Source organism: Stegastes partitus, unplaced genomic scaffold (assembly GCF_000690725.1).
Source record: "Stegastes partitus isolate 25-593 unplaced genomic scaffold, Stegastes_partitus-1.0.2 Scaffold1230, whole genome shotgun sequence".
In the NCBI taxonomy this organism is placed as follows: Eukaryota; Metazoa; Chordata; class Actinopteri; family Pomacentridae; genus Stegastes; species Stegastes partitus.
The window spans coordinates 153515-179698 of NW_007578961.1; the positions used below are offsets into that span (position 1 = coordinate 153515).

A 26184-nucleotide genomic window follows, 5' to 3' on the forward strand; every position below is an offset into this window, starting at 1 on the left:
TCTCTAATTCCTTGCCAGTGAAGCAGCCCTGGTGATTCTTGTGATCTTGCTGCAGCGCTGTGGCTCTTTGTTTTGCTGGTGCAAGACGTGCAAGCAGGCGCTAAACTTTTTAAATGAGCAATCATGCTTCCTTTGTACACAGCGTTACTGCAGAGTGCGCAGACGAGGCCTATCTCTGCATCTCAGACTCTGAATTCTCAGTATTCACGGCGTCTAACGAGTAAGCGCAGCAGACTACTGTTAAAGATTAACTCGTGCGTCAGCTGACTTCCCAGAAACTGCTGCTTTTTTTTGAACCGAGGGGCCGGGCTGTTGCTATGGGGAAGTGAAGAGGCCCGCAACCAATACCCTGTGAGCCTGGAGGCTGCTCCTCAACTCAAAGCTCAAGTTACCAAACTGTACAAGGACAGCTTGTGTCGGCTGCTCCTGTGCAGAGAAACATTTGAGCAACGAAGTGTGATGACACGGGTTCATTTAGCTCGGAAACCGAAGTTTTCTGGAGATTTTGTCAAACGTGTGTCGTCACAGACTTCCTTAATGAGGCCATCAGAAAGCCCACATCCCCAAAACCTACAGAAAAACATCAGTTTTCTTTTGAGTTCAAGGAATTCAAGTTTAAAGAGAAAGTTATACGAGTACAGGTTGTCCTAAAAAGCTCTTGTGGGTGGGGACATACCGAGGAAATGATTGCAGCTGAATATAATCAATATTACTCAGTGAGTGGCGAGTACATGTACAGACAATGGTTTGAAAACCGCTCCTTGAACTATCCCACGGCAGGAATGTCTTCACCCGTCGATTGTGTGTCGACAAGCTTTCGGTTTGCAGCTGCACTCCTCTGCTGCTGCACAAGCCGCACGATTACAGCAAACAAGTGCAGCTGGAAGGAGTAAAAGCAGCAGTATATGAAAAAAAACATTTTCAGAAGCTGTGCAGTTTTCTTGAAAGAAGGATGTTTGCTGCAGCTTCCTCAAAACAGTTTTTTATCTTTGCTGCTGCGTTATATAACTGACCGTCTGTGGGGCAAAACCACAATGACAGCTTCTAAAAGTCTTCCAATGTAAAAGTCCTTTTTGAAAATTGTCCTATTTTCACTTTCAGATACTTCACTCAGGCCTGAGAACAAAGAGAATTTACTCTACATGCAAAATTGGCTTTAGGTCTGAGAATGTAGAGCTGGGTGATGATTTGCCCTCAGGTCTCTCGTTACTTTTTAATGTTTGGTTACCTAAATTTCATTAGTTTACTTTGTTATGCCTCAACAGTTAGTCTGTTTTGTTGCACATCTTAACACAGCAGCCATTGATGGATGAGCCAAGAACAACACTTCATTTGTCAGCATGTAACATTATAATAAATAAAAACAGTTTTCTAGAATCTCCAAAGTGGTGCACATACACAAACAGTTAAATAATACATTGCTCTAAAAACCTTCCTGCATATTCACCCCCCCAGACACTGCAGTGGTGTCTGTTTCCCCAGTTTGCTTGTGGATGGTGCAAACTGCTCTACGAAATTGCCTCAGCCTCAATTCCCCCATCGTGCACCAGGCTTCACACTGAAGCGTACAGGTGGGGGGTAACCAGGGTGGTGGCTAACATCATCAGCCGCAGGAGACAACTAGGAGAGCTCTGCTGTGGATCATCACCATGGAGAGCCTCTACTCCATTTCCTCCTAAGACCTAGATGAGTGTTGTGTTTGTTCTGTAACCCGAGACAACGGGAGGATCTGAACAAACAAGGGCGAAGCCACCCATCACCAAGGATTCCCCTGCTTGATGTGGTCTTCGCAAAGAATTAAGGTTTCAGATGACAGCAAGTGCAAAAAAAAAAATGTTATTGTGATCAAGGATTATTAATACAAGCAGGAAGACATTAGAACAGGCTGGAACTGTGGCTGAGTGGAATTTAAACCCTCTGCACTGCAAACCTGTCACAAATGTGTGTGTGATAAAGACAAAATGACAGAAATTGTGCATCAAAGTACACAAAAAAAACACTCAAAAGCAGGTATCAAGCATTCAAACACCCAATCACATATCACATATTTGATTGAGTCACTAGTTTCTGGGTAGCTAAACAGCCCTCCAACCCAGGAAGAAGACAGCGTTATGCAACTCTGAGGATGTTGTGAACTGTTTTACCCCAGTTCCTCAGTCTGGCTGTTGCATTCAGCTGGTTTGCACCAGCTCTGTGCAGATATAAACAAGCAACCACTGCAACTCGCAAAACTGCGGATGCAGCTGAGCGCTCAGCGCGATATAGGTGCAGCCACAGCCTCATCAGATTTCTAGGAAACAGCAGCCTTTGCTCTGCCTCTGGGTTGTGGTGTGAATAAACATCAAAGTCTAACAAGTGCGGAGGTGTTAAACTTAGTCTTAAACTTAGAGAATGAGCGTAGATGTAACCCATCTTCTGTTTTTGCACAATTCCCTCAGCAAAAAGACAGTATCAGAAGGTCAAAGCACGTGAATTAGATTTCTCTTTTATTTTTCTATACAAATGTTTAGTTTACACTTGTGTCTTTACTGTTTAATCAACATCTGTTTTCTCTCTGCAGGGGAAAAAAGATAAATCCTTATCCAGTGACTGTCAGCTCTGGTGCAGTCTATCTGCATCTTCCCCACTCACAGTCCGTATTTTTTCCCCCAGACTCATACTGTCCAGGATCCTGTATAGCCAAAAGTCCAGCATGGGGTTGGTCTTGACCCCTGGTGCAGATCCAACATTTTCATAGCAAGGAAGTCCAGCTACACTCATGCAAATTCCACCCCTTCTGCCCCCTCACTTGATGTCCATACAAAGAATCCAGGAGTTCTGAATGGGCTGTATGGAAACGGGCTTCATGGCTGCACAGAGTGAAGAGATGCAGCGTTCCCTTCCTGCTTTGGCCTGGGGCTTGCCAACAAACCATTTTCACCAGAGAATTGTGATAAAATTATAGACCAAATGGTAAACATAATTATGAGAAAAATATAGCACAAATCAGACTCCCCATAACCATTTCAATTTGCATAGAAACATATTTTACATTTATTAGAAAAATAAATTTCTTCGTACATTAAATATAACCTAATTGTTTGAACATTGAATGTTGAAAGTAAAGTCAGTTCCTCCAACTTATTTTGCAGGCGCAGCCGGAAGGGGGGCCCCATCAGACACATGAAGGGAACTACTGGTGTGATCATCTTAGTAGCTTTTGTTTTAATTTCCATCTTCTTATATCCAAACCCAAGCAGAGAAGGTTGGTTTTGAAAAAAAAAAACGAGTCCCTGAGTGTCCAAACAGATTCACCTGATCAGCAGGGCCAGTGTCGCCCCAATACCGGCAAATCCAGCAAAGGCCATGAGTGTGTTCCTGACCGTCAGTTCAGGGTCTGCCACTCGGAAAAACTCTACAAAGCCATCCTAAAGAGAGAGAATATGAAAAAAAAGAAAACATAAGCATCTGGGGGTGACGTACAGGGGGCGCTGGGTGTACAACGAGAGCAGTTACGCAACCGGGCAAGTTTGAGGTTTTTTTCTAACTTCCCGTCATTCAGACATTAGTCAGAACTCACCCATGAGTTGTTCTTCACCAGCCAGTCTCGCTGATCGCAGAGCAGGTATGTGGAAATCTCCTCGCTCACCAGGTCGACGCAGTTCTCCCTGCCCCTCTCCTTCAGGTACTGGCACACCACTGCCCCGAAGGCCACCAGGCTGGTGATGCGACCCCAGTTGGTGGTCCTGTCTGCGAAGAGGCTCTTGGCTACGGCACTGACAAACGACACATCGTCCCCTCTGTCATCCAGCGACAGTTTGTTGATCATACCTATAGAATATGAAAGGCAAAGTCAAAAACACACATCTAGATTTTACATTTTTGTACAGCTATCAGCTCAATTTACTTCACATTAAAGTGGCTGAGCTACACTGAACTAAGGGATCATTTCCTGGTTAGTCTTATGAGAGTAAAATGGCTCCTACTGGTAATAAACATTAAATCCAAACCAGGACAGCGTAGTGAGGACTTAGTGTCAGATGCTGCCTGTAGCTACAGCCGGATAAGCCTGTGGCCTGTCTTTGTGTAAAAAACCCTCTCATTCCGGTCGCCACCTACCGTTGTACGCGTATCTGTGCTTTTCCAAAACGTCCTCCACAACTCTTTTCATTGTAGATAATGCTTTGCCCTCGTTCCACCGAGGCTTTGAAAGTCCAGTAAAGTCTTTTAGGAAGCTGCTAATCAGTTGCCTCGTGTCATTCTCCAGCACCTCGTCCCCCGCCGGGCAACTCGACACGTCGGTTTCACTGTCCGACTGTAGCTCCGGAGTGCACGGTAGCGAGCTGTCCTCCAGGCTGTCGCTGACCTGTCGGAGGCCCTTTCCCGCAAACCCGTTCGTCGTGGACACTCCCAGGTTCTTGGGCCTCTTCGGGGTGGCGCCGGAGCCGACATTCCCGTTGTGTGAGTCCAAAGGGGAGGCCATGGGGATCTGTGCGGAGGGATCTCCTGATCCGTAGTGCATCTGTCCCTCAACGACTCCATTTTGAGGAAGAATAAAGCAGCTCATGAGCGCCGTCCGTTTCGTCGTCGGAATAATGTTCATTTTGGATTCTTAGCTTAAAAAATTACTCAGTTGCATATATAGAGAGATATATATAAAGGGGAGTGGTTTACTTAAAGTTTAAAGCTAGCCTGTATTAAACAAAACGCTAGCCTGCTCTCCGACGTTAACCTATTCTACATGGCTGACGGACCGAAACGGAAGTGAGGCTCCGTCTCCGCGAGGCTCCGGTCGTTATAAACACGACAAGACGTCACGATGACGGAATTTCCGCCCAACCTTTTTTTTTTTTTTTTTTTCAAAACTGTTTTGTTTATATTTGAGTAGCTTTAAAATATAAAAAAAAAGTCAAAAATAAAGAGTCAAATTTATTATGATTTTAAAGCTAAAAATATAAATTAGGTATGTCGAGAAAAAAAATAAAAAATAAATTATCACTGCTACTCTTGTATTTTTCCATGACATCAAATATGAAAAGACTGAGGAAGCATTGTTTGAAACACTCCCACCACAATAGATTCAATTATCTAATGGAATGAAAACAATGACAACTACAAAGGTTTAGCCTACAGAAATAGCTTAAATAAACATGTTTCGTCCCCCCTCATGAGAAATATCTGGTGCAGTTGTGTTATATAAGAGGTATATAGTGCAGTAACCAGTGATGTGTTTATGCTTTGATACATGGCTGTAAATTACACTAATGAAGTAAAAGCAACCCTTCATGTGGACTGTAATAAATTACAAAAAAAAAGGGGATATATCAGACATTTACAGCCACTCTTGTCTTGTAGCACACATGACCTTTATGTTATCACATGAGGCCACATCAACACATTTCCATCATTAAGAACAGCAGGACTCTTTCCATTCCAGCATGTTTCCTCTCTAAACAAGTAATATTTCAGCTTGGAAAAAAACCAAAACTTTTCCCAAAGTGTCACGTTACAAATAAAATGCCTGTGCCTCCCCCTAGTGGCCACTTAGCTCTTCTACTTCCTTCTAGCACCTTCATGTCTTTACCCAGAAGATTCTGGGCTTTGTTTATGCTTCAACATGAGACCTTTTCTTCTGATGTGCTGGAGAGATCTGGGTTCGTAGTCGTCAACACAAGTGCATCGGTTGTCCAGAGTCAGAGATTTGAATAAAAACCAACAAAGACGTCTTATTAATGTAAAAGTTTATTTCAAATACTGACAAAAATCCTCTCACCTACTCCCACACAACTGAAACATTCCAAGTACCCCTGTACTTTCCGAAGTCTTAAAATCATTCCTGTGTTCTCCAGTAATCTTCTTTATCATGTAAACCCTTTTTTTTTTTTTTCCTTTATTTTATTTTTTTAACTTGGAAGCAAGGGTGCCTCTGATTTCCCTGCAGTTATCTTGGGCCAGGATGAAATACATTAATTATGCAATAAGAGAACACAAGAAAAAGAAAAAAAAAAGAAACATTTACTTGCAAAACAAGAAAACAGATAAGGTAAAAGCAGCACAAAAGTACTTCAGAGCACACAGCCTGTCATTTCTTTATACATTCTGGCACGTAATCGTCGTAGCTGAACGAGAGACACCCTGTGTGTCGGGTCTGAGACATACCCTGCTATTCCCTCTCGTCGAACCGCTCCGTGCCAAGCCGAATGAATATCAAGTAGCGTTCGAGAACCCCCTGTCCACTGTCGTTTCATATTCACCCATATCTTTTTAAGCAATCTTCTTAAAGCAGGAAAACGTAGGCTGTTAAACACAACATAACGCGACAGAGTCCATCCTTAAAGTGACATTTCAGGCTTCACCTTTTGAAGTTATGGCAAGACCAAAAGTTGGATCGAATCTAACAATGCACTTAAAATGTAGTTGTTTTTTTTTTTTTTGGAATTTACACAACACAGTCTGAAAGCAAACCGACTTTTCCACAGGAGCTATAGCACTGAGATACTTAAGGACAAGAGAGCTGGACTGGTAGAACCAAGAGGACAGGTGTTCTTTACAGGGTCTCATCTCTTAGATTTGTCTTTGAAATCAGCAGCATTTACACATATTTTCATATGATACAGATTCACGTAGCCTCTGCGATACACTAAAGATACGGCAGAAGTAGTGACGAACTGAAAGGAGAGAGAGGAACCATTGAATCAGAAATAGCTCAGGCTTTTGAAAGAGTGAAAAGCAGGTGGGAAACAACAACAACAACAACAAAAAAAAATCATTTCCTGCTGAAGTCTATTTACAATAGTTGGAACAAAGAAAAAGCAGTGCATTCATACAACACCACAACAAGCACATACGTACAGCTCAGTTCTCGTTCACCCACTGCAAATTTGACACATTTTAAAGTCTCAATGAAAAACAAGTGAGGTTGAGAATGTGATGGTGCATGCACCCTGTCACCTAGCCTATGTGGTGGAGTGTGCGCATGTGAAGGTTCCCTGAAGTAGTTAATAGACACTGATTCTCAGTGAGTGCCGGCATCCAATTCAGATTCTTGAATGTGCGAAGGGGGGGCACACATTCAAAGTCTGGAGATTTGGTGATTGCGCCATTGGCCTGTTTCAGAAGGTTTGAACCACAGGAACAGGTGGGACCGGAGCGCAGAGCACACGCTCACACTTTGCCCCCCTCATCATGTTATAAAATCTCTCTCTGCTTTGCCAAGTGTTGGAGTGAGCGCTCCTGCAGACACGCCATGTCCCACTTTAAGCCCGAGATGATGCTCTTCGGAGCTCTGCTTATCAGTCTGTGAGCTGTTTACCCTCTGACACCCCTGAGATCAAGGATCAGTCTGTGTAGTGTGTCAGTTTGGGAAGAAGAAACTTTTATTTGTGTGTGGCGCTGGTAGCAAAAGCAGGACTTTACTCCAGCTGAGGTTTTAGGGAAGTCAAGTAGTAGAATTATTTTTACTAAAGTTAGTGTTTCATAATGTGAAGAATGCAAGTTGTCAAGGGAACCACTATGTCTGACTGTGATATATTCTGAAAGTGTTAAAACATGGAGAGAACAATCTCCTGCACAAAACTAGAAATCAACGTCAGAATAAGTCATTCTTTTGGTCGGTCCCAAACGTCTACAAAAAAATTGTATCTGCACATGTGCCGCTGCGGGACAGAACTATGAAGGCGATGAACTGCGGTTACCGTTGTCTTCTCAATGTCGTCTTTGAATGCAATCAACTAATAGGTATGTGTTTGGAGAAGTGTTTCAGAGATGGCAAGGAAGTAAGACATCTGTATGATCGCTGCACTCTATGTATAATCAACCAGATCGGCTCCGGCTGCGGTGTAGGTCGGATGGTTAGATGCTAACAGTCACATTGAAAAGACAAGCGTATCCACAGTCTCTGTGCCTGATAGCTGCAGTGTGGAGTTTGGCTCAGTTGTTAAAGCAAAAAAAAATAAAAAATCCAAGCCAGAAATCCCAGGATGTAATCCCAAGTGAGTCGATTTAGCACTACCATTTCTCTCAGGCATGCTAGCTGGTCTGGTCCTCAAAGCGCCAAGCTTATCACGAATTACGTGCTTGTTTGACTATTATTTACAGAAGCATATACTCTATGCAGGGTGCTTCTATCCCCCCACAAATCTTTTTAGGCTCATAGTAAACACACGTCTTGATGCAACTCAACAGCAACCAAACTAAGGCCGAGCTCAGAGACTGGCAGGGTTCCCAGCCTTTAAAAATAATACGAGGATATACTCAGCTGGTTCTCGCCCTGGGCCGCTAACAGGAGCGTGTGCACATGGATTGTCAGGACAGCAAAAAGCAAAAAAAAAAGGAAGGAACTGTGACCGTGGACGCTTTAGGATTTAGTGTGTATGCTTTGATACTTCTCACCACTAAGCAGATGCTCCCCTCCTGTTAAAAAAAAACATATTAAATTTCTTTCTTCTTTGTTACAATCATGCAGCATATTTAGAGAGAACAGGAGCAAAGGGAGTATGAAATTAAAGCAACGTTAGCAAAGGAGAACAAAAAACAAATACGTTTTTTAAAATCCCCATTTGGCTGAGCTGCAGCAGTTAGCATCAGGTTATATTTGACCAAAAAAAAAAAAAAAAAAAGATGCAAGGAACCCTCCATTCATTTCCCAACAGGGTGTCAGTGAATTGTAAGCATCTCTTAAACTAGGCAGCTGCCCCTCACAGATTTGGTATGCAAGCAACTATTCACATACATCTTCCAACCCCTCACGCTGAAGCCAGCCACCAGCATAGAAAGGGAACGTGAAGATCAAAGAGCACGCCGCGATCATGGTTCCTAACTCCCTTACACACATTGTTTTGGTGTCATTCAGGATGCAAAAGAAAAAAAAAACAAAAAAAAAACATACTATACAGAATACAAAGTGCATTAACTCACCCCATCCAACCCCTGCCCGATGACACACACCTACTGTAATGCATCTTGGAACACTGAAAACCAAGATATAAGGGAGGCGGTAGAGCAGAGTGTGCAGAGGGGGCAGAGCTGTGCGTGGTAGGAAGGCGAGGAAGGCTGCAACCTTTCAGGCCGCCTAAGCCTCCGTCCCTCCCACCCCGCCCCGCCCACATACAAGCAAATGGAGTTTCAACTTATACAACTCTGCCCGATATGTTAAAGCCAGTGGTGCCTGGGGATGAAAAGGGAAAAAGGGGGGAGGAGGAGGTCGGACATATTTGGGACACAAGTGAGGTGGTGAAGGGACGTTAGCCGGGAGTCCCAGGGGGGTAGAGGGCGCTTCTGGGACGATGAAGGCTAGCCAGCTAGCTTGCTGGTCACCAAGGAGGACTTCCTCTGGGGCAGATCCTGCGGCGTGGGGATGTGGTCGCCGGTCACCAGGTTCTTGTCGGGTCCCGCCACAGGAAGCTGCTTGTTCTTCATCTTGGCCTTGGCCATGTTGTAGTCCCCCGAGTCGAAGTACTTTTGCTGTGAGAGACAAGACGCGGACCGAGCTTTAGAGATTAGCGACATACTATCTTAAATTAAGCAAAGAAAACGAGCTGCGGTTTTCATCAGCGACAACGTCCGTCTTAAAACAAAGAATTACTGCTCACTGACATAGTTCCTCTTGTCCTGACTAGCCCTGTGCTGCAGCTTCTAAATGCCCTCCCAGCATAAGAGATGGAGGACAAAATCCATACAGGAGGCTTTAGCAGTCCGAGTTAAGCCTATTGCATATTTCTAATGCACCATTAACCCGTACACCTCCGTATCTGTGCAGTAGCAGCCAGTGAATACCTTTCAGATGTTTAAACATCCTGATCTGTAGCTGCACCACGCAAAACACACCATGAAAGAAAAAATAAGACGACAAGAGGACGCAGATGCTGTCGCCCGATGACATACTACAGACGAGCAGCTTTTCCTGCCTTTTCGTCTGGTGCAGCGTTCTCATGCTAAACGTTCAGCAGGAATCACCGAGAGAAACAGCAACTTCTGCACCAACACAAGAGCACGACTCAGACCGATGTGCGCTGTAATTGTTGCAGACGGTGCTCGCACATCAGTAAAGGAGATGGTGTGTGGGCTGCCACAGGGACTATACTTTGCTCTTTAGTCAAATCATATTCCTGTGTTTCAAAATTAAAGTCCTTTCCCCGTGAAGCTCTCCACCTTGTCATCAGTCTGCGATGGCGTTGATTACCTTATGATGAAGTACTGCAATTTCTCTTTAGGCTTTTCCCTCAGCCTGCCTCGACTACTCCTACTCCTAGCCAGTGATTTCCCACGTTTCCCGGAATGACTTTCAACAACCTCCAGAGGTGGAGGTTCTCTGTAGCGTATACAGTACGCGTAGGTGGAGGGAGCAACAGCTTCTCTAGCTGGGGGAAGTTTAGAGGGGAGAGAGAGGGTTGCCTTGGGGTTCTCTGCCCTGCTGTTCAAAATACAAATGAAAAGCACTCCGTCAAAGAGGCTGTATTTCACATGCTACCAATGCAGCTGATTCTAGTCTGCTGAGAAATTATTTTGCTTTCTGCTTCGGTGGATTTAGCCTCGTAGCATTGATGAATGGACAACAAAAACTCTTGCAATGAGTGTAATGTTGTCTGTAGCTGCTTTTCAAACAATGTTTTTCAAGTTCAGACATTTTTTTTTTTTCAGTGACAGTGACGCATTACAGCTGGAAGTACAAACATCAACGAGGCGACTTAGCGGCAAAACTTTCTCAGTTTCAAAGTTGGGTTGATTTGCTGACATCTCCTGTGGGCATCGAATCTCTAACCAGTTTTAAACGAGACACAATCCTGTCTCAGATGATGTCACGGGCAAACTACGGTCACTTACTCCTTTCTGTAGTCTCTTCATCAAGAAGTCTGAGCCGCCGGGCTTCTGGCCGAGGCCGGGGTACTTGGCCTTCAGCTTGGCCTCCTCTGCCTTCACTGGGTTCGCATTCTTTTCCTGGGAGTCCTGAGGACACACGACGAAAAGACATAAACAGTGCTGTTTTTCAGAAGTTCGGGACCCTTCAGAGTTGTCAGCTGATGTGATGCGGCTTCAGGAAAGTTTAAGTACAGACGGAACAGATGGTTGTGTGACAGGCGCTCATTTCAGGTCAGCCAGCAATTCCAAAAATTCTGCTGCTTCTACAAAAAAACACCACAGTTTGTGCAGTAAAATCTATTGTGGAGCAAAGGGGCCACGTCAGTCAAAACTTCACACTTAAATTACTTCTGCAAACCTCTGCTGTGAAGTGGGCTAAAAGCCACGACAATGACTGGTGAGAACCAAAGATACTTCATGCTAGCATGAGTCACAGCATGAATGTTCTCCCGTTACAGGCTTTAATATCACAATCATGCCTTGGACGAAAGCACGGAACAACAACTTCTGGTGCGAACATGAACGTAGAGACGAAGCCCGAAGGATTTTTCACAAGTCTACACTGACAACTAACAACTAAAGCCCTGTTGGGAAATCATGTTAATAAGGATTTTGGCACACGAGCATCACGCATGTATCTGTTAAAGTCTTTGAAAGATGAAATCTGACGCTCACAAGTCTACACAGGTCCTTTTAGCAACTCTGCTTATATGAAACTATGACTGCAACCCGATGCAGCAGATGGTTACATATCTGAGAAGTCTGTCAAGCAATAAACAATCGCACCTTATAGAGCTTTAAGCACAATTTAATTTTGAATCTTCCTCTTAAGCAAGACAAACAATCACAGTGTTGTGAATGGCTAAATCACAGGTTATTACATGCTAATATTTGTTGATAAAATGGGAAAAAACAACAATTTCTTGCTGCCACAAATAGCAATACTTACATTAAATCTTTTGGTTTCTTGTTTTCTGGTAATGTGAATTCCCTGGTTATCTAGCTACGTCTTTTTAGAGGAAAAAAACTGGGTAACAAGGACAAGAAACTCGAACTTGACAGGACTTTCCAACACCTAAAACTCTAGGTGGAGGTTACTGAAGCCTGAGGTGGCAATTTGTTGAGACAATGCCAGAGTCTGTGCTGTTGCCACTGACTAATACTGGCCAAACTGGTCAGATACCCGTCATTCAAGTCATTAAGGCCACTCATTTGGGCCACCACCTTATGTACACAGTGTGAATCAAGTGCATGTTCAAACTATCTCAACAAACAGTAGTTATAAAGCGCTGTAAGGCTACAGTGGACAAACTCCAAAGGCCATTTATGCACTCCTTGCACCTGGAGCGAGCAGTGCACAGTGGAGACCTACTTCTACTATGCAGACAAGATAGGGCACTCAGCTTGTAAAGCTTGCTGGGGCAGGGATAAAATGTGACTAAGGACACAGAAGCCGATGAACAGATTCCCTCAGGAGGAGGGGGGACGTGTCGCACACAGTGTGCTGATTCACTTGGGTCCATGACGAGAAATTTATGAGCTACTATATTCGGTTCCAATGCAGGGAAACTGCAAAATCCAACAACAAACTCTTTGTGCACTCACTGTAACAGTTATGTATTATTATTATGTACAGAACTGTGAAATTCTCCTCAGGCAGCTTCAGATTTTGATTCAACCGTTTTCCAACAATATTTCACTTCATGGATATATTTCCTTGTTCCAGTGCCTCACTGAAGCTGTGTCTCACTTACTGTGACTGAAATCTGAGACTCAGGATTGTTTCAACAAACCGAGAAGTTTGGATGCATCATTTCAGACACAATCTCTGCAACACATTCAATATGTATAGAAAAGTTTGACGAAAACAAAAGTTTGGTTTAAGATGAGCTGTAACTTCGAGGCAGAGGGTTTCAGGCACTTTAACCTAGTTCACACAGAATTTCTGTGACAGCGACTTGTGATTTGACTTTGGCTGTAACTATGTCAACAGTAATAAAAGGCCGTATTTGTCAAAGCAATGTGCACACAGTTTCTATTCACTGAAACTTTATGGCTGGAGGTGGAGTGCACGGTTACTTTGCAAGCAGCATTATGCTCAGAAACAAACTGGTTTGTCGACACAGTCACAGAGTTTTAAACTCCCAACATGCACCAATCAGGTGCTTGCCGCTGGGCAAAGTATCACAGTTAATCATTACGTTTCGAGTATCACAACAATAAAAATTTTAATATCTGAACTATTAAAATGAACCAGCTACAACTGGATCTGAATTTCTACTTTAAGATTTGCAACACTGATGAACGTGCAGCTTTGTAAATATAACAGATACTTAAGCTAATATCAACATCCGGTAAGGATCTTGTACTTTATTAGTGGAACAAGCTACAAAGCTTTTAACAAAAACAAAAACAAAAATCACACTGGTTGCACGATCTGACCTACACTGATATCAACAGATGTTTAATAAAAGCCCTGATCCAGATGTTGAACAGTGGTGCACATCACTGCTGTGGTTGTAGCAGATCATGGAAAATGCGGAAAAAAACACACTGCAGCTGGTTGTCACTGTCAGGACAAGATCACCAGGGAACAATTCAGGACAACAGATTTTTGTTTTAGATCGGGCATCTTTCCTAGCTCAAGGTGCACGGAGTGAAATCCCAATTTATATCTTTATAAGGAGACTGCAGGCCCTCCGTGGCACGTTTCGAGACCCCCCCAGTACAGACCAATGAGGCCCGAGCTGCTGTGGACTCGCCAGCCAATGACACAAGGCAAGGGACAAAACAAAGTGACACACAGGCAAGGTGCTCTGCACGTCATGACAGCTACAACTAAAACCGTTTTCGCCTCAGCGAACAGACTACCTTCGCCGTACATGTCTTCCAGAAGTCCTGCTCTGCCTCGGTGCAGCGCTGAGCATATTGCAAACACTTCACTTGTGCTAGCTGATGTTAGCCACTTCCAGCTAGCATGCTCGGTGGCTAGCTACCAACATCAAGGCAGCAGTCAGAAAAACCCACCTGTTTTTCGTCTTCGTAGTCCACTTGAGTGTCCGAGTCCAGGTTTTCTGAAGACATTGTGTGAGCGTGGTGGACAGGCAGGTGTCCCGTTTGCAAGACAACTCAAAGAGATGTTTACAGGAGGTGTCGTTTGATGTACCTGTACTGAATCTAATCCTGCTTTTCTGAACACGACTGCTCCCCAACAAAAATGGCGTAACGAGATGTGACATCACTGTGGGGGTGGTGGGGGGAGCGAGGGTGGGACGGTTCCCACTTGTGATTGACACATACAGTAACCTATAGAAGCGCAGCAGTGCTCCACACACACCAATGGGATTGCAGTAACTGCGCCGCTTTGCGTGATTGACAGCCCGCCGCCCAATGGGATTACAGTATCGAAACTCGGTGCGATGCGGGGGCCGCACTGCATCAACACAAATCGACCGAACAACACAAAAGATATATAATCGATGGAACATGTAGGTATTTAATTTCATAAACGTTGAGTCACACTTTTTTGATCGGACACATAAAACGAGATAATATTCACGACTGTTGTTTAATTTTTTTCGGCCTTTACATGTACACCTGCTCTGTGATTGGCTCCCGCTGAGCCTGTTGCTGCCGTTAATCAGTTAGCGGGAACGGTTTTTAGCTAACACCCAAAAAGTTAGCTTTCAGAAGTAAAAATACTGTATTGCTTTTGTAAAATATACTTTTTATTTTTACCCATGTAAATACACGATCATTATCAACAGGCTAGGAATAGCTAGAGGTGGCGCAATTCTAGCGTTGCACTGCGCAAGCGAACAGGATTATTAACTAGCTAAAACATCAGCTAGCTTGTTTTAGCTGACAGTAATGTAAATGTGCTAAATTTGCTAATTTAATCCCACATGTTGCCTTGACCAACCTCACATCGTTTCTCTCTGTTCTTTGCAGCTTTTTATGTTGTTGTTTTAACCGAAGCAATGGCCTGTGGACAACAATTGAGAACTTCACAGGTAAAATTACACCAACCTGAGTGGCTAACGTCTAGTAAATTGACAACACAGTTAGCTAGCTGCATAGCTCCAAAGCAGAATCACCATTGAACAGCTGCATTCAGTTTATTTTAGTGTATATACTGCATATGTTGTGTCACGTTTTATCCCTAATTGTAGCAGGAATTATTGTAACTTGCTTGCTTACTCATGCACGACAATGTTTGTGTTTGTTATACTTTAAATCACTATAGTACATCAGTTAAGTAGCTTTAATACTCTGCAGATTCAGAGCTGAAATACAAGCTATATAATCATATAAGGTATATTTATCTTAAGCTGCAACTACACTACACTTGAGACATTTGTTTTTTTGTTAAAAATGTCTGCACATGTTGGTACACAGGGTTTCTTATTACCAAATATTATTGAGATTATTCACAAAATGTTGGAAGAAGACACTCCACTCATTTCATAAACATCCAAGAGCCATGATTGAAATGTTATTTTATATTTAGATATATTTTTGATCATGTCAGGTTAATATTAGTGATAATATTACACTCCAAGATTGAAAAAAATATGTGTTTTTTCACTAAAACTGTCCTTTTAAATGCAGCTGTTGGCTTTCTAGTTCTGTGTAAAGTAGGCAGTCCTGTTTATTTCTTTCACCCGTGCAGGATACTCAGCTGTGTCCTAATCAGGTTGTCTCAGAGCAGCAGTCCTTGGTCGTTATCAAGAAGCTTCTGGCCATTGCAGTGTCTGGCATCACATACCTCAGGGGTATCTTCCCAGGGAGAGCCTACGGGACCAAATATGTGGAAGGTTAGATTACACAAATGTATTTGTCTGCACATCACCAAGTTCCATGTATCATTTAGAAATATTTACAAAGAAGATTCTTGTGCACGTCAGCGAATATTCAGTATGCGGAAAGTAGGGCTGGAGCAAATGTTTGGGTTAAATATATATGCTTGCCTCATGCCTTTGTCCATTTGGACTCTGATGAAGACACACTAATGTTGAAATATTAGACTGTTTTCCCAATAAAAGGCTGTGAATTTAGCACTGTGCTCCAGCCCCTCCATTTGCATTCTGAAGATTCTTACTCATCTTTGTTGTTCCTCACAGATCAGCAAGTGATGGTCCTGAGAGAGGAGCGCAGCTGTCCTGGTGTCATTCAGATTCTTCAGTGGTAAATAACAGCAGCTTGATGCACGCTAACCAGAGCTGTTTATGAGGGTCGCCGCAGCAACAATTTGAATGCGAATTTCATAAACTAGACAAACTGAATGATGTTAACAGAGTCAGATAACCCAACATGTTTTACCAAATACGTCAGTGTTGTCAAGTGTAATGCGTTCTCAGAATGCTGGAATGTTCAGACGCTAAGAACATCCATCCATCCATTATCTATATACCACTTAATCCTCACGAGAGTCATCCAGCTGACTCAGGGTGAAGGCAGGGGACACCTGGACAGGTCGCCAGTCTATCACAGGGCTACACTTACAACCAAGTGCACTCACATTTACACCGACGGACAATTTAGAATCACCAATTCACAAGCGACCTTCTTGCTGTGAGACAACAGTGCTAACTACAGCTCCACCTTGCAGCTCCACCTTGCAGCTCCACACTAAGAACAAACCTGAGCAAATAAGAACAATATATACGTATTTAATTGATTTGGTTCATTATTGTGTAATTGTAGCTGTTAGTAAAGGTCAAATGGGAGGCGTACAGTGATGCTACACTGAGCAGGAAGCAGATTTAAAGGAAAGATTGTCAAGAAATATTAAGTAGATTTCATGAAAATACATTTTATTGTCACTTTGAAAAAATATTTCTGTGGTTTCCCTTTATTCGTGTTGTTTTTCTGTGTTTTAAAGCTGAATAATTTTGTGTCTTTATCACGTCACACACCAATAGACTGAAATGCATTTGGATTTACATGTAATGATGATTCTGGACTTGTTGACCTTAGACCTGTCCCTGCTGTATGTGAGAACATGTTGGAGGACACTGTGGATTAATTGTTTTCACATTCCTCCAGGATGCAGGGATGTTTTGATGCCATCCAGAAGAAATACGTAAGTCACACTCAGCTTTTGTCAGACAGCCGTAAGATTCGTACTGTACACCTACGTGAGTTGCTGTGAATGAGGCGAGATAAACTGACTTTTCTTTGTGTCTCACAGTAACTAACGTGATCAAAATGATGATTGTTTTTTTTGCCCCCACAGCTGCGGACAGTTGTTATGTCTGTAAGTACTTTGCTAGTCTTTGGCCTCCTGATCTTTGTCCTTAATATTGAATGTTTGAATTGAGATAAGCACATCAGAGCGAGAAGTCTGCTTGGAAGCGTGAACGTGGCAAAGAGATAAGAAGGCAAATGCTAAGAACTGCAACTATGCTCGCTCCTTAAAACTTTCCAGCAGATACAGTGTTCTCTATAAGGCTTGCCTTAGCAAATCTAAAAATATTCACGGTGCTGATGTTTGGCCCCCTTATTTTTAGGTTTATACGGACCGAGACAACCCCCAGGTAATGTTCAGGTTGTCTTCTTGCCATGCTAACATGTTGTACAGATATCTCGCTGTAGACATGATTAATGCATCGCATGTCTCATCCTCCCTGTTAGAAAGTGACTGAGTTTTACCAGTTTAGGATCCAGTACACTGCAAAAGGGCCACAAATGGATTTTGAAAGGTGGGATATTTTCATTTTATTTCACACTCACATACTTGATATTCTAATTGTTATTCAGCTGGGGCTTGAATTAATTCACACCTTTAACTCGGAGCGTTCACAAGTGTCTCCAGAGTTGGAGTAAAGCACTACAGGAGAACCAGTGAAGCTAAATCAGATCTAGATGTGACTCACAGCTCAAGATGTTTGACTACATCCGTCATTAATGCATGTGTCGCATATGTAAGCGAGACCGGCCTGTTTGTGTTCATTTCTGATTCCGCTCTGCATCTTTTTCAGCAACAACAACAACAACAAAGTGTCATCGATGTCGTGCGGAAACACCAAGAAAGCCTGCATCCTGCTGGTGAGGAAGCTCTACATGCTGATGCAGAACTTGAATCCGCTGCCAGAGGTCGTCTGCCTCAACATGAGGCTGGCGTACTATGATGATGGTACGGGACACACACACACACAAACACACACACACACCTACACACACAAACACACACACAGCGAAAACATTACAGTGTAAATGGCAGAATTCTGAAAGCTTTGAACACTTAACTGTAATGTTTAGAGCTGGGCTGCTCTTTTGGTCTTCGTTGACATTCGTGCAACATTTTAGACGAAGCAGATGAGAGAAAAAAAGTAGTGTCTAAGAATAAATTTGTAAGGGAATCGCACATACAGGCACAGAGGGTTAAAGAACAGATAAATGGCTTTTACTCTTTTGTATCCCAATGTGGTGCTAAGTTTAGTGGCACACTATGTTTGCCTCAAAATTTGCAATTTTTTCCTACACTTTCAATTTTTACATGTACAGTCGTGACTCGATAATCCGACCCTTAACAATCCTAAACCTTGCTATCCGACAGGTTTTTAGGAAAAACGAACAGAACCCATAAAAACAGCCTTAACATAGCGACAGCCTTGGATTCCCACTCCGACGTGACATTTTATAACGGCGTATTATCTGACTGAACAATCCCACAGATTGGCTACATTCACACTGCAGGACTTGATGCTCAATCTAGATTTTTTTGTGAAATTCGTTTTTTTTGTTCCTTCACATTTCCAATTAAATGCGACTTGTATGTGATCTGCTGTGTGAACTTCATACGACCCATTAATTGGGCCTGAATATCCAGAGAGCAGAAAGTGCTACTGGGACCAGCCCTACTAGTTATTATAACAACTATGAACAATAATATTAACAACTAATGAGCCTTCCAGCATCAAGCCCTCCTTGTATCTCGACCTCCGTCTTGCTATCCGACATAAAAGAAGGTTTTACATTTAGTGTCGGATTATCGAGTCACGACTGTATTTTGTCTTGTTCGTTTTTCATTACGATGTCTTTGTGACTGTTGTTGTTGCTTGTTTGATCCACAAAAAGATTTTTGAGTTCAATGGGTTTAGTTTACAGTATAAAAATGCTGAGTTTCACAGAATGTCACTCTGTGCATTGTTACTGTCTGTTTTCATGTTGTTGAGTTAGGAACCGTGACATTTTTTTCTTTTATCTCTTAATGTAATGACATTAAAGTAATGCGTTTACACTCAGAGGGTCAGGCCACAGGAACAAACACTGTCAGCGAATCTGTGTGAGTCCAGGATTAATGGGATTTGTAGCCCATTAGCATTTATCCCACTTCCAGACATGTTTCTCGTTCAGTTTTTGTTTGTGGTTGTTTCTATATTTCAGTCACTCCTCATGACTACCAGCCGCCAGGCTTCAGAGAGGCCGACGGCGACACCATGGAGTTTGAGCAGGAACCCGTCCAGCTGACCATGGGGGAGGTGGTCACCCCGTTCCACACCATGAAGCTGGACATGACCACAGAGAGGAGGAGACTGGACCAGGTGAACGAGACGGAGGCTTAGGAAAGGGCCGACGTCATAGTCAGTGAAGACAATAAAATAAAAAATAAAAACAAAGCTCAGTAATCGGGACTCCAGGGAATCTTTAGATATTGGTTACGTGGTTTTTTGTTGGGTTAAAACTTCAGTTCTGAATTTGTCAAGACTCACTGTTTTTATTATGTAGGTGAAGTTCCATAATTCATAATAGCACAGGGTGTCATTAGCATCACCACATTAGTTATTTTCCATGATTTATAACACTGTAGGGTCTCAGCTTTATTGTGTGTTATAGTCAAATAAAGTAGTATTTTCTATTATTTTAGGATATTTTTTGGCCTTTTTTGGCTTTATTAGATAGGACAGAGAGAGAGACAGGAAAGTGGGGGGAGAAGAATGGGGGACGGACCTGTAGCAAAGGGTCATGAGCGGGACTAGAACCCATGGAGACTATAGCCCCTATACATGGGACGCCAGCTCAACCAGCTGAGCTATAGCAGCACCCAAAGTAGCATTTTCTATGATTTCTGCAGGGTTTTAATCCCTTAAAAACTGCTGGATAGAAACCAGTGACTTGACTTGACTGGTATCCATAAGCTCTGCCGCAATCAGCACAACTGGGAGCAGATTTACAGCAAATGCACGTTGCCTCATGTCTGCAGGTGGAGGAGTGTATTCATGTGACCAAGAAGTTGGTTCAGGAGACAACGGAGGACAGCGATCTGATGCAGGTCAGCCCGTTCACAGCTCACACATGAAGCAAACGGATCCTTACATCATTCATGATCCCATTCATTCACAGTTGACTTTCTTTGTAGTATATTGTCATTTAAGGCAAAATAATCATGAAAACATCAGTAAATCATGGCTCAAATAGGTTTGAGGAGCTTTCAAGATGCTTCTTAACTCACAAATAAGGTAAAACTATTTTTGTTGTTTTGATCTTTTTTACCATTGGAAAATGTGCTCTACATAAATATCTTTAAGATCAACATTTTGAAGCAAAAAAGTGTAATGTAGGTCAACGTGCGATGCACTGAACAGCTCCGGGATCGATATACAAACTGGAAAAAATGCCTTAATGTTGCAGAAGCGGGTGAGGCTCCAGGTCAGACGTCAGCGTTGTGCTATCAGCAGCTGTTTGTTGTTGTGGTCAGCATGTTGACATTTTCAGATCACGGCGTTCAGATAGCATGTTTTATCCTTTAGAGTCGTACACTTGAAGACGTGGAGAAGCCTGACAGCGAGAGCACAGACCTGGACAACACCGGTAAATAATACATAACGACTACTCCGGGGTTCAGCCTGGCCTTGTTTGTGTGGAACAGTGTTTTCGTAAAGTAGGACATACTGACTGTACTGGATGTATAAAATAGTATGAGTGGGTTCCTAGAAAGTATAAGCATGCTTTAGAGAGTGTTAACTGGAGACCTCACAGGGGTTTGAATGCTGGAATTCAGCTCAAGAGGCTTTAATTGTTGATTTTTTTAATGTTAATTTTACTTAAAGTTGTGATTTTGTTAAATATAAAGACATCCTCCTGATCCACAAACAATCCTTTTTATTCTCTATATTATAGCATTGACTCACGCAGTAGTCAAATACAGTCTAAACAATGCGAAACTCATGGAGCGTATGTATTTTCTATATTCCCAGAGATCCAGATAAGCTGCGATGAGAAGATCAAGACCTGTGAGGGAGTCACGGAGGTACGCTGAACACATCACGAACATGTGGCGCATAAATTAAGCTAAAAATGCAGAAAGCAACAGCATTAAAAATCCTCTAACATACTACAGCAGATTCATACATCGTTGTTCACCGTCAAGTGGAAATTAGCAGTGACGATGAACATATAAAAGAATAGGAAGCCCTAATTAGTAGCAAGTAAATGAGCCTTATTTAAAAAATGATGTTGAAAGTACAAAAAAAGAGAACAAAGTAGAGAGGAATCCAGACACATAAAATTGAATTTAAGGGTTTTTTTTTTTTTTTAAACCTCTGTCGGAAGCGGAGCCACGTTTGAACGGGACAAAAGTCCTTTCACGGCCGGTTTAACTGTCAGCCTAAGTGTCCCTCAGCACGAGGCGTCATCAGCAGCTGTAACTGAGAATTTAAAGAGACGAAGGGCCTCTCAGAAGTGCAGAATGGCTGTAGGCTCTGCGTAAACATGAGGCGAAAGGCCACTCTGAGCGCACTTAATGGTTGCTGGCATTACGGACCATCTGTCCCCCCGTCAGATGGACAATCTGGTGAAGAGGACCTCCGACGTGGAGGTGGGCCTGAAGAGGACCAGGAGTGGACGGATCTGGACTACGGTCAGTTATCCAAATTCTACCTACAAGGCTCTTGAGTCTTAAATGAAAGAGAAGTGTTTTCTTTCATTATTCGAGTTAACCAGATATCTTAATCAGGTTATCAGATATGAGCCTGATTAGTTTTATTTTATCTCATTTGTGATGATTAATGCATTGATCTCCAGCTGTTTGTGTAGGAAAGTTAGAGAACAATGGAAAAATAAGTGTGTTTTTTAACGTAAAACCCTGATGAATTGTTTTATGAGTGTGTATTTGATGTAGAAAACTGTGACATATTTAAGTTAAAGTTTTTAAAAATGGTGTTTTTGTGGCAGGAGACAAACATGACTGTGAAGAACAACAAATCAACAGCTATAAAGAGGAAAATGGTAAAAATCTCTTTCTAGCTCTGACCTTCTCCTAATTAAATGGTTTAATGTAAATGTAAACTACTATGTCCTCATGGCCCCTTTATTCAGGATAGCGTGTTTCTTTGTGTGTCTGAAAAGCGTATCGATAATCCTGAGGTCTGAAACACTGTCCAGCCGTTTAAAGATTAACTGTGGGCGGAAAAAAAAATGTGCGCCCACAACCTAAAAAGACACCATTCGGTTTAGATGATGAAACAGCTGCACTTCTGCATAAGAACGATGTCTTTAGGAGGAATTTTGATGTGGAAACTGCGTAGGAACCCTGTTTGTTTGGCGGATGAGTCAGCGTCGACCACTTTGGTCTCTCCGAGTGGGCTGCTGTCTGTCAGCAGACACATGAAATGCTGCGGTTTACTGAATGTCAACAGCACGTTTCTTCTGCCGCTTTCAGGTTTCTCAGTACGACATTCCCAGCAGCCAGGAAACGCCGTCCTCCTCTGCACCTAAGAAGAAACGCAAATTCAGCGAGCCCAAAGGACACTACTGACCTCGCATCCCACTGGTAACGCGGCAGCACCGTTCTGTCGATCTGCATTGATGTTTTTGAAATTTTGATCACAAGTTACACCGTTTGTTGTTTTTTTTTTTTTAAAGAACAGGAATCTCACATCTGTTTGAAGCTGTTTTAACTTCCTTTTAAGGTTACGACCGAACTGTAGTTGTGTTTGTTTTGCAGTTTATTTGAATGACACACATTTAAAACTGACTGGCTCGTTATGTAATGTTGGAATAAGCTTTAAAAAAAGTGTTTATGTTAGTTTTTAATGGTTAGGTTTTGTTTTACTGTTCATATCCTCAGTTACTTGTGCATAAAGCAAGACCACAAGCGTCAATAAATAAGAAAGATGCACCCGAATCATCGTCTCTGTTTTCAGTAATGGAAAGGAATCTTGTGTTAAAGCAAACTGAGAAAGTAGAAAACAACATAGTTGGTTAAAAGCTAGAAACGCAGCTGCTGCAGGAGGAATAATCCAGAGTTTCGTTTCGTTTATTAGGATCCCCGCATAAGCATTGGCTGTTCTTCCTGGGGTCCACACATATACGCAGCTCATCTCGTTAACTTTGCAATTAAGTAAAATAAGGTAGAGAAACATATTGTCATCATTCAGCACAACATACATTAAATCATACACAGAATTATTAATCCATAATTAATCTTGAACTCATAATTCTTCCTAGTAAACATAAAACCAGAACGACCTTAAATAACACATTTATCCATCCTGTTCTTCAACTCATTGAAATCCAAGAAAACAGGGCAAAAGCACGTTATACATTCTTCGCTCTCGCCAGCATTACATTTTATTGTGAAACACCATTTTTTTCTTGTCCATACCTCCTTAAAAACTATTGTTTCAACAACATTTTGAACCGATCTTTCATATCCTCTTGAACTAAATCCAGTGATAATGAATTCCACCGAACCACGGCGACTGTTTTCTGCATTTAGGTAGAACAAACCGTTGAATCGTGTTCGATAATCACGTTGAGCAAACTGAGAAAATAGCCTTTCGTGTCATATCTTTGGGGATCGCATCAGCAGAATATACCCGACAAAATTTAACAGAACATAGATGGATCTCTGCCTGATAGGGAGCCAATCCAGACTGTCATGCAGAACGTTGTAACGCACATTTTACATTATTTTATTTCCTTTGCTTGTAGTTTTTTTTTTTTAACTCTTTCATTGTGGCAACCAAATCACAAAACAGTGATCAAGCTCTGACAGAACTGAAGCATTCAAAACTTGTTTAATGACATCTGATGGCGTAAGATGTCGTTAATCTTGAATTGAAGAAATAGACAACAAAAGAGTTTGTTAAAAGCTGCTGCAGGACTCCAGAGTTTCTAATCATTTGTATGATATGTGTTTATACATCTGTGTGCTGTTCAGTTTTTTTTAATTCTATCGTTGTCATCTCGAGCCAGTCGTCTGGACTGAAGTGAATTGATCGGTGAGTGCAGGAGTGCGGCTCTGGAGGCCGTACTGTACAGCCTCAGCAGCTGCTTCCATCAGCAATAATGTAAGACGAGAAAAGAAACGCAGTCATCCGCCGCCGCACTTTCCTGCCTAAATGGTCTCAGGGAAAAAAAAAAACTAAATTAAACTTCCTTTTGAAAAACAAACGTCCATCTTTAAACAGACCCTGAAATGCCAGCATTTGCATGCGAGGTGCCTTAAATGAAGCTGTTAAGTGAAAGTGGATTATATCTGTACACAGTGACCTTTGGGCCCAGATAAGGGCCCATCAGCAGCCTCCCGCCCGGCAAGCTGTGTGTTTTTAATCTCCTATTGTTTTTCCCAGAGAGAGGGACGTTTGCTGATAGACTGCCTTAACCCACTGCAGATCAATACTGCAGGAAGCCTTTGTGATGCATATCCAAGCAGCCCCCCTCCACCTCCTCCACCCCCTCAGCCCATGTCTGCAGCAGGCCACAGGAGGGGGGGCAGAAAGAGAGACTCCATCAAATCAGCCCTCACTTCCGAACAGCGGCATTGTCTTTTGTCATCACATTTATTTCATAGTCTCTGTGTTTTTATGGCCGTTTCTGATAACAGAGAAGCATAAAGCAGAATGAACTGGGAAATCCATGGTGGACAATACCCACTCACTGATGCATTGGCGCTCTTTATGAGCTGTGAAATGAATCAGGGTTACCTAACCTCCCAGCCTGACTCCAGTGGCATTTTTCAGCACTTTTTATTATTTTAACAGCAGGGGGTTCTCTGGGTATTGATAAGTGATGAAATGCAATGACGGTAGAGGCTCCTTTGCAGGTTTAGTCATGTATTGTAGATAGCCAATATCTCAGTTCACATTACAGCAACGCTGTATCTCAAAAATGAAATGATAAATAGTGCCCAGAGGGCAAAATGGGCCCAATGGCTTGGAAAATAAAAAAGAAACGTACACGGAAAAAGACACATATTGAGAAATTGTCTTGTGTTGCACCCAAAGGAGTTTAACTCTTGGAGATTAGACACTTGAAGGATCAAAGAGTCGAATATGGACCACTTTAAATCGCACTTTAGTTGAAAATTGAAAAACGACGTAAGAGTGTGTTTTAAGTGTGGGCCAGCGTTCTAGTCAAGCACGTTCCGAATATCTGAGAATACGGGGGGGTAAGAAATCTAAATTGCAATTTTACTCCGTCTCAACCGTCAATCCTTCACTCCGATCCTGGGACTCTACATCATTTCTGTACACACACGTCTCCCAGAAATGAATTCTGAAATTAAATTCAGGGACACACGTCCAGCGGCCAGTGTTAACAGATCAATCAGCTGGTCAAACAGCAGGAGGGGCCCACCGGACGCCTCCGCAGACCAATCACAAATCTGGGTCCGGCCTGTCTAAGTCGATAGCTCAGGTCCAGGGTCGCCTGTGCACGGTCAAGGCAAGACACACCGACGGGCTGATGGACAGACAGCCGCAGTCCATCCCAGGGCTCCATATAGATTAAAGCCAGCCTCTGTGAGCCTATAGTCGTGGTGCGGTGATTGTGCCTGCAGGGCCTATAGGCCCCAAGGGGGGGCTGGGCTTTACAGCAGCAGGGGGAGGAGCGAGGGATGGAGTGGACATCCAGCCCAGGGACCGTGACCCCTCTGACCTTGCCAGAAGGGCAGCAAATGTTTCCGAGCTGATTAGCGCCTCCCCAGCAGAGTAGCCCGCTCACTGTTAACCCTTTGGAATCGGGTAGTGGGCAGAGGCGTCGGAGGAAACCGTGTCGTTGGAATAGTTTTGAGAAAACACAACACGCTAAATTAAAAAAAAAAAGAAAAAAGAATGCTGACAGGTTAAAGCGAGCATTGACTTAATTTAATAAACTAAATATCTAAGAAGACTGAACATCCTTTTACTGTATTTTACATTTAAAAAAAAATAACACACAGGATGTTATAGTTTAAAGTAAAGAAATAAACACTTTGGTACTAGTTTAGTTCAGTTAACTTCAGTTTAAAGGTTGTTCCTTTTGTTTGATGTCACTCTTCTGTTTTACTGCATTTCAGTCTGAGATATTGTCCTTTTTATTCCATTTATTTTTAAAGCTACAGTCAGTTTAAAAACAACG

The 26184-nt window shown here is 42.6% G+C and overlaps 3 protein-coding genes across 3 annotated transcripts; 1 reads left to right on the plus strand and 2 right to left on the minus strand.

The window, feature by feature from the left end:
• Positions 1-2461: 2461 nt before the first annotated feature.
• On the minus strand, positions 2462-4751 carry mcl1b (MCL1 apoptosis regulator, BCL2 family member b). The gene is made up of 3 exons (XM_008297610.1): positions 4099-4751; positions 3560-3810; positions 2462-3407 (listed from the first exon to the last, which is right to left on the minus strand). Exons 1-3 carry the CDS (start codon positions 4580-4582, stop codon positions 3291-3293), a joined length of 852 nt encoding a protein of 283 aa, XP_008295832.1. The 5' UTR covers positions 4583-4751; the 3' UTR covers positions 2462-3290.
• Positions 4752-5703: 952 nt separating this feature from the next.
• ensab (endosulfine alpha b) lies at positions 5704-14077 on the minus strand. The gene is given in 4 exon segments (XM_008297611.1): positions 5704-9441; positions 10801-10923; positions 13864-13961; positions 13964-14077. Coding segments are annotated over 4 exon segments (504 nt in total). The 5' UTR covers positions 14076-14077; the 3' UTR covers positions 5704-9270.
• Positions 14078-14257: 180 nt separating this feature from the next.
• Positions 14258-22966, plus strand: hormad1 (HORMA domain containing 1). Its single transcript, XM_008297613.1, has 16 exons — positions 14258-14324; positions 14788-14849; positions 15509-15653; positions 15960-16023; positions 16885-16921; positions 17075-17095; positions 17349-17375; positions 17473-17540; positions 17820-17974; positions 19228-19385; positions 20045-20113; positions 20592-20652; positions 21039-21091; positions 21623-21700; positions 22015-22068; positions 22502-22966. The coding sequence occupies exons 2-16, from the start codon at positions 14817-14819 to the stop codon at positions 22595-22597; spliced, it is 1119 nt and encodes a 372-aa protein (XP_008295835.1). The 5' UTR covers positions 14258-14324; positions 14788-14816; the 3' UTR covers positions 22598-22966.
• The last annotated feature ends 3218 nt before the right edge of the window (positions 22967-26184 follow it).

Bases quoted from the DNA above. Each gene is read 5' to 3' on its own strand.
- mcl1b (XM_008297610.1), bottom strand. From the start codon at position 4,582: ATGAACATTATTCCGACGACGAAACGGACGGCGCTCATGAGCTGCTTT. The intron at 3,811-4,098 runs GTAGGTGGCGAC...CATATTCTATAG, and splicing joins GCACAGATACGCGTACAACG to GTATGATCAACAAACTGTCG. The intron at 3,408-3,559 runs GTGAGTTCTGAC...CTCTCTCTTTAG, and splicing joins TGGTGAAGAACAACTCATGG to GATGGCTTTGTAGAGTTTTT.
- hormad1 (XM_008297613.1), top strand. From the start codon at position 14,817: ATGGCCTGTGGACAACAATTGAGAACTTCACAG. The intron at 14,850-15,508 runs GTAAAATTACAC...TCACCCGTGCAG, and splicing joins AACAATTGAGAACTTCACAG to GATACTCAGCTGTGTCCTAA. The intron at 17,096-17,348 runs GTAAGTACTTTG...CCTTATTTTTAG, and splicing joins TGCGGACAGTTGTTATGTCT to GTTTATACGGACCGAGACAA.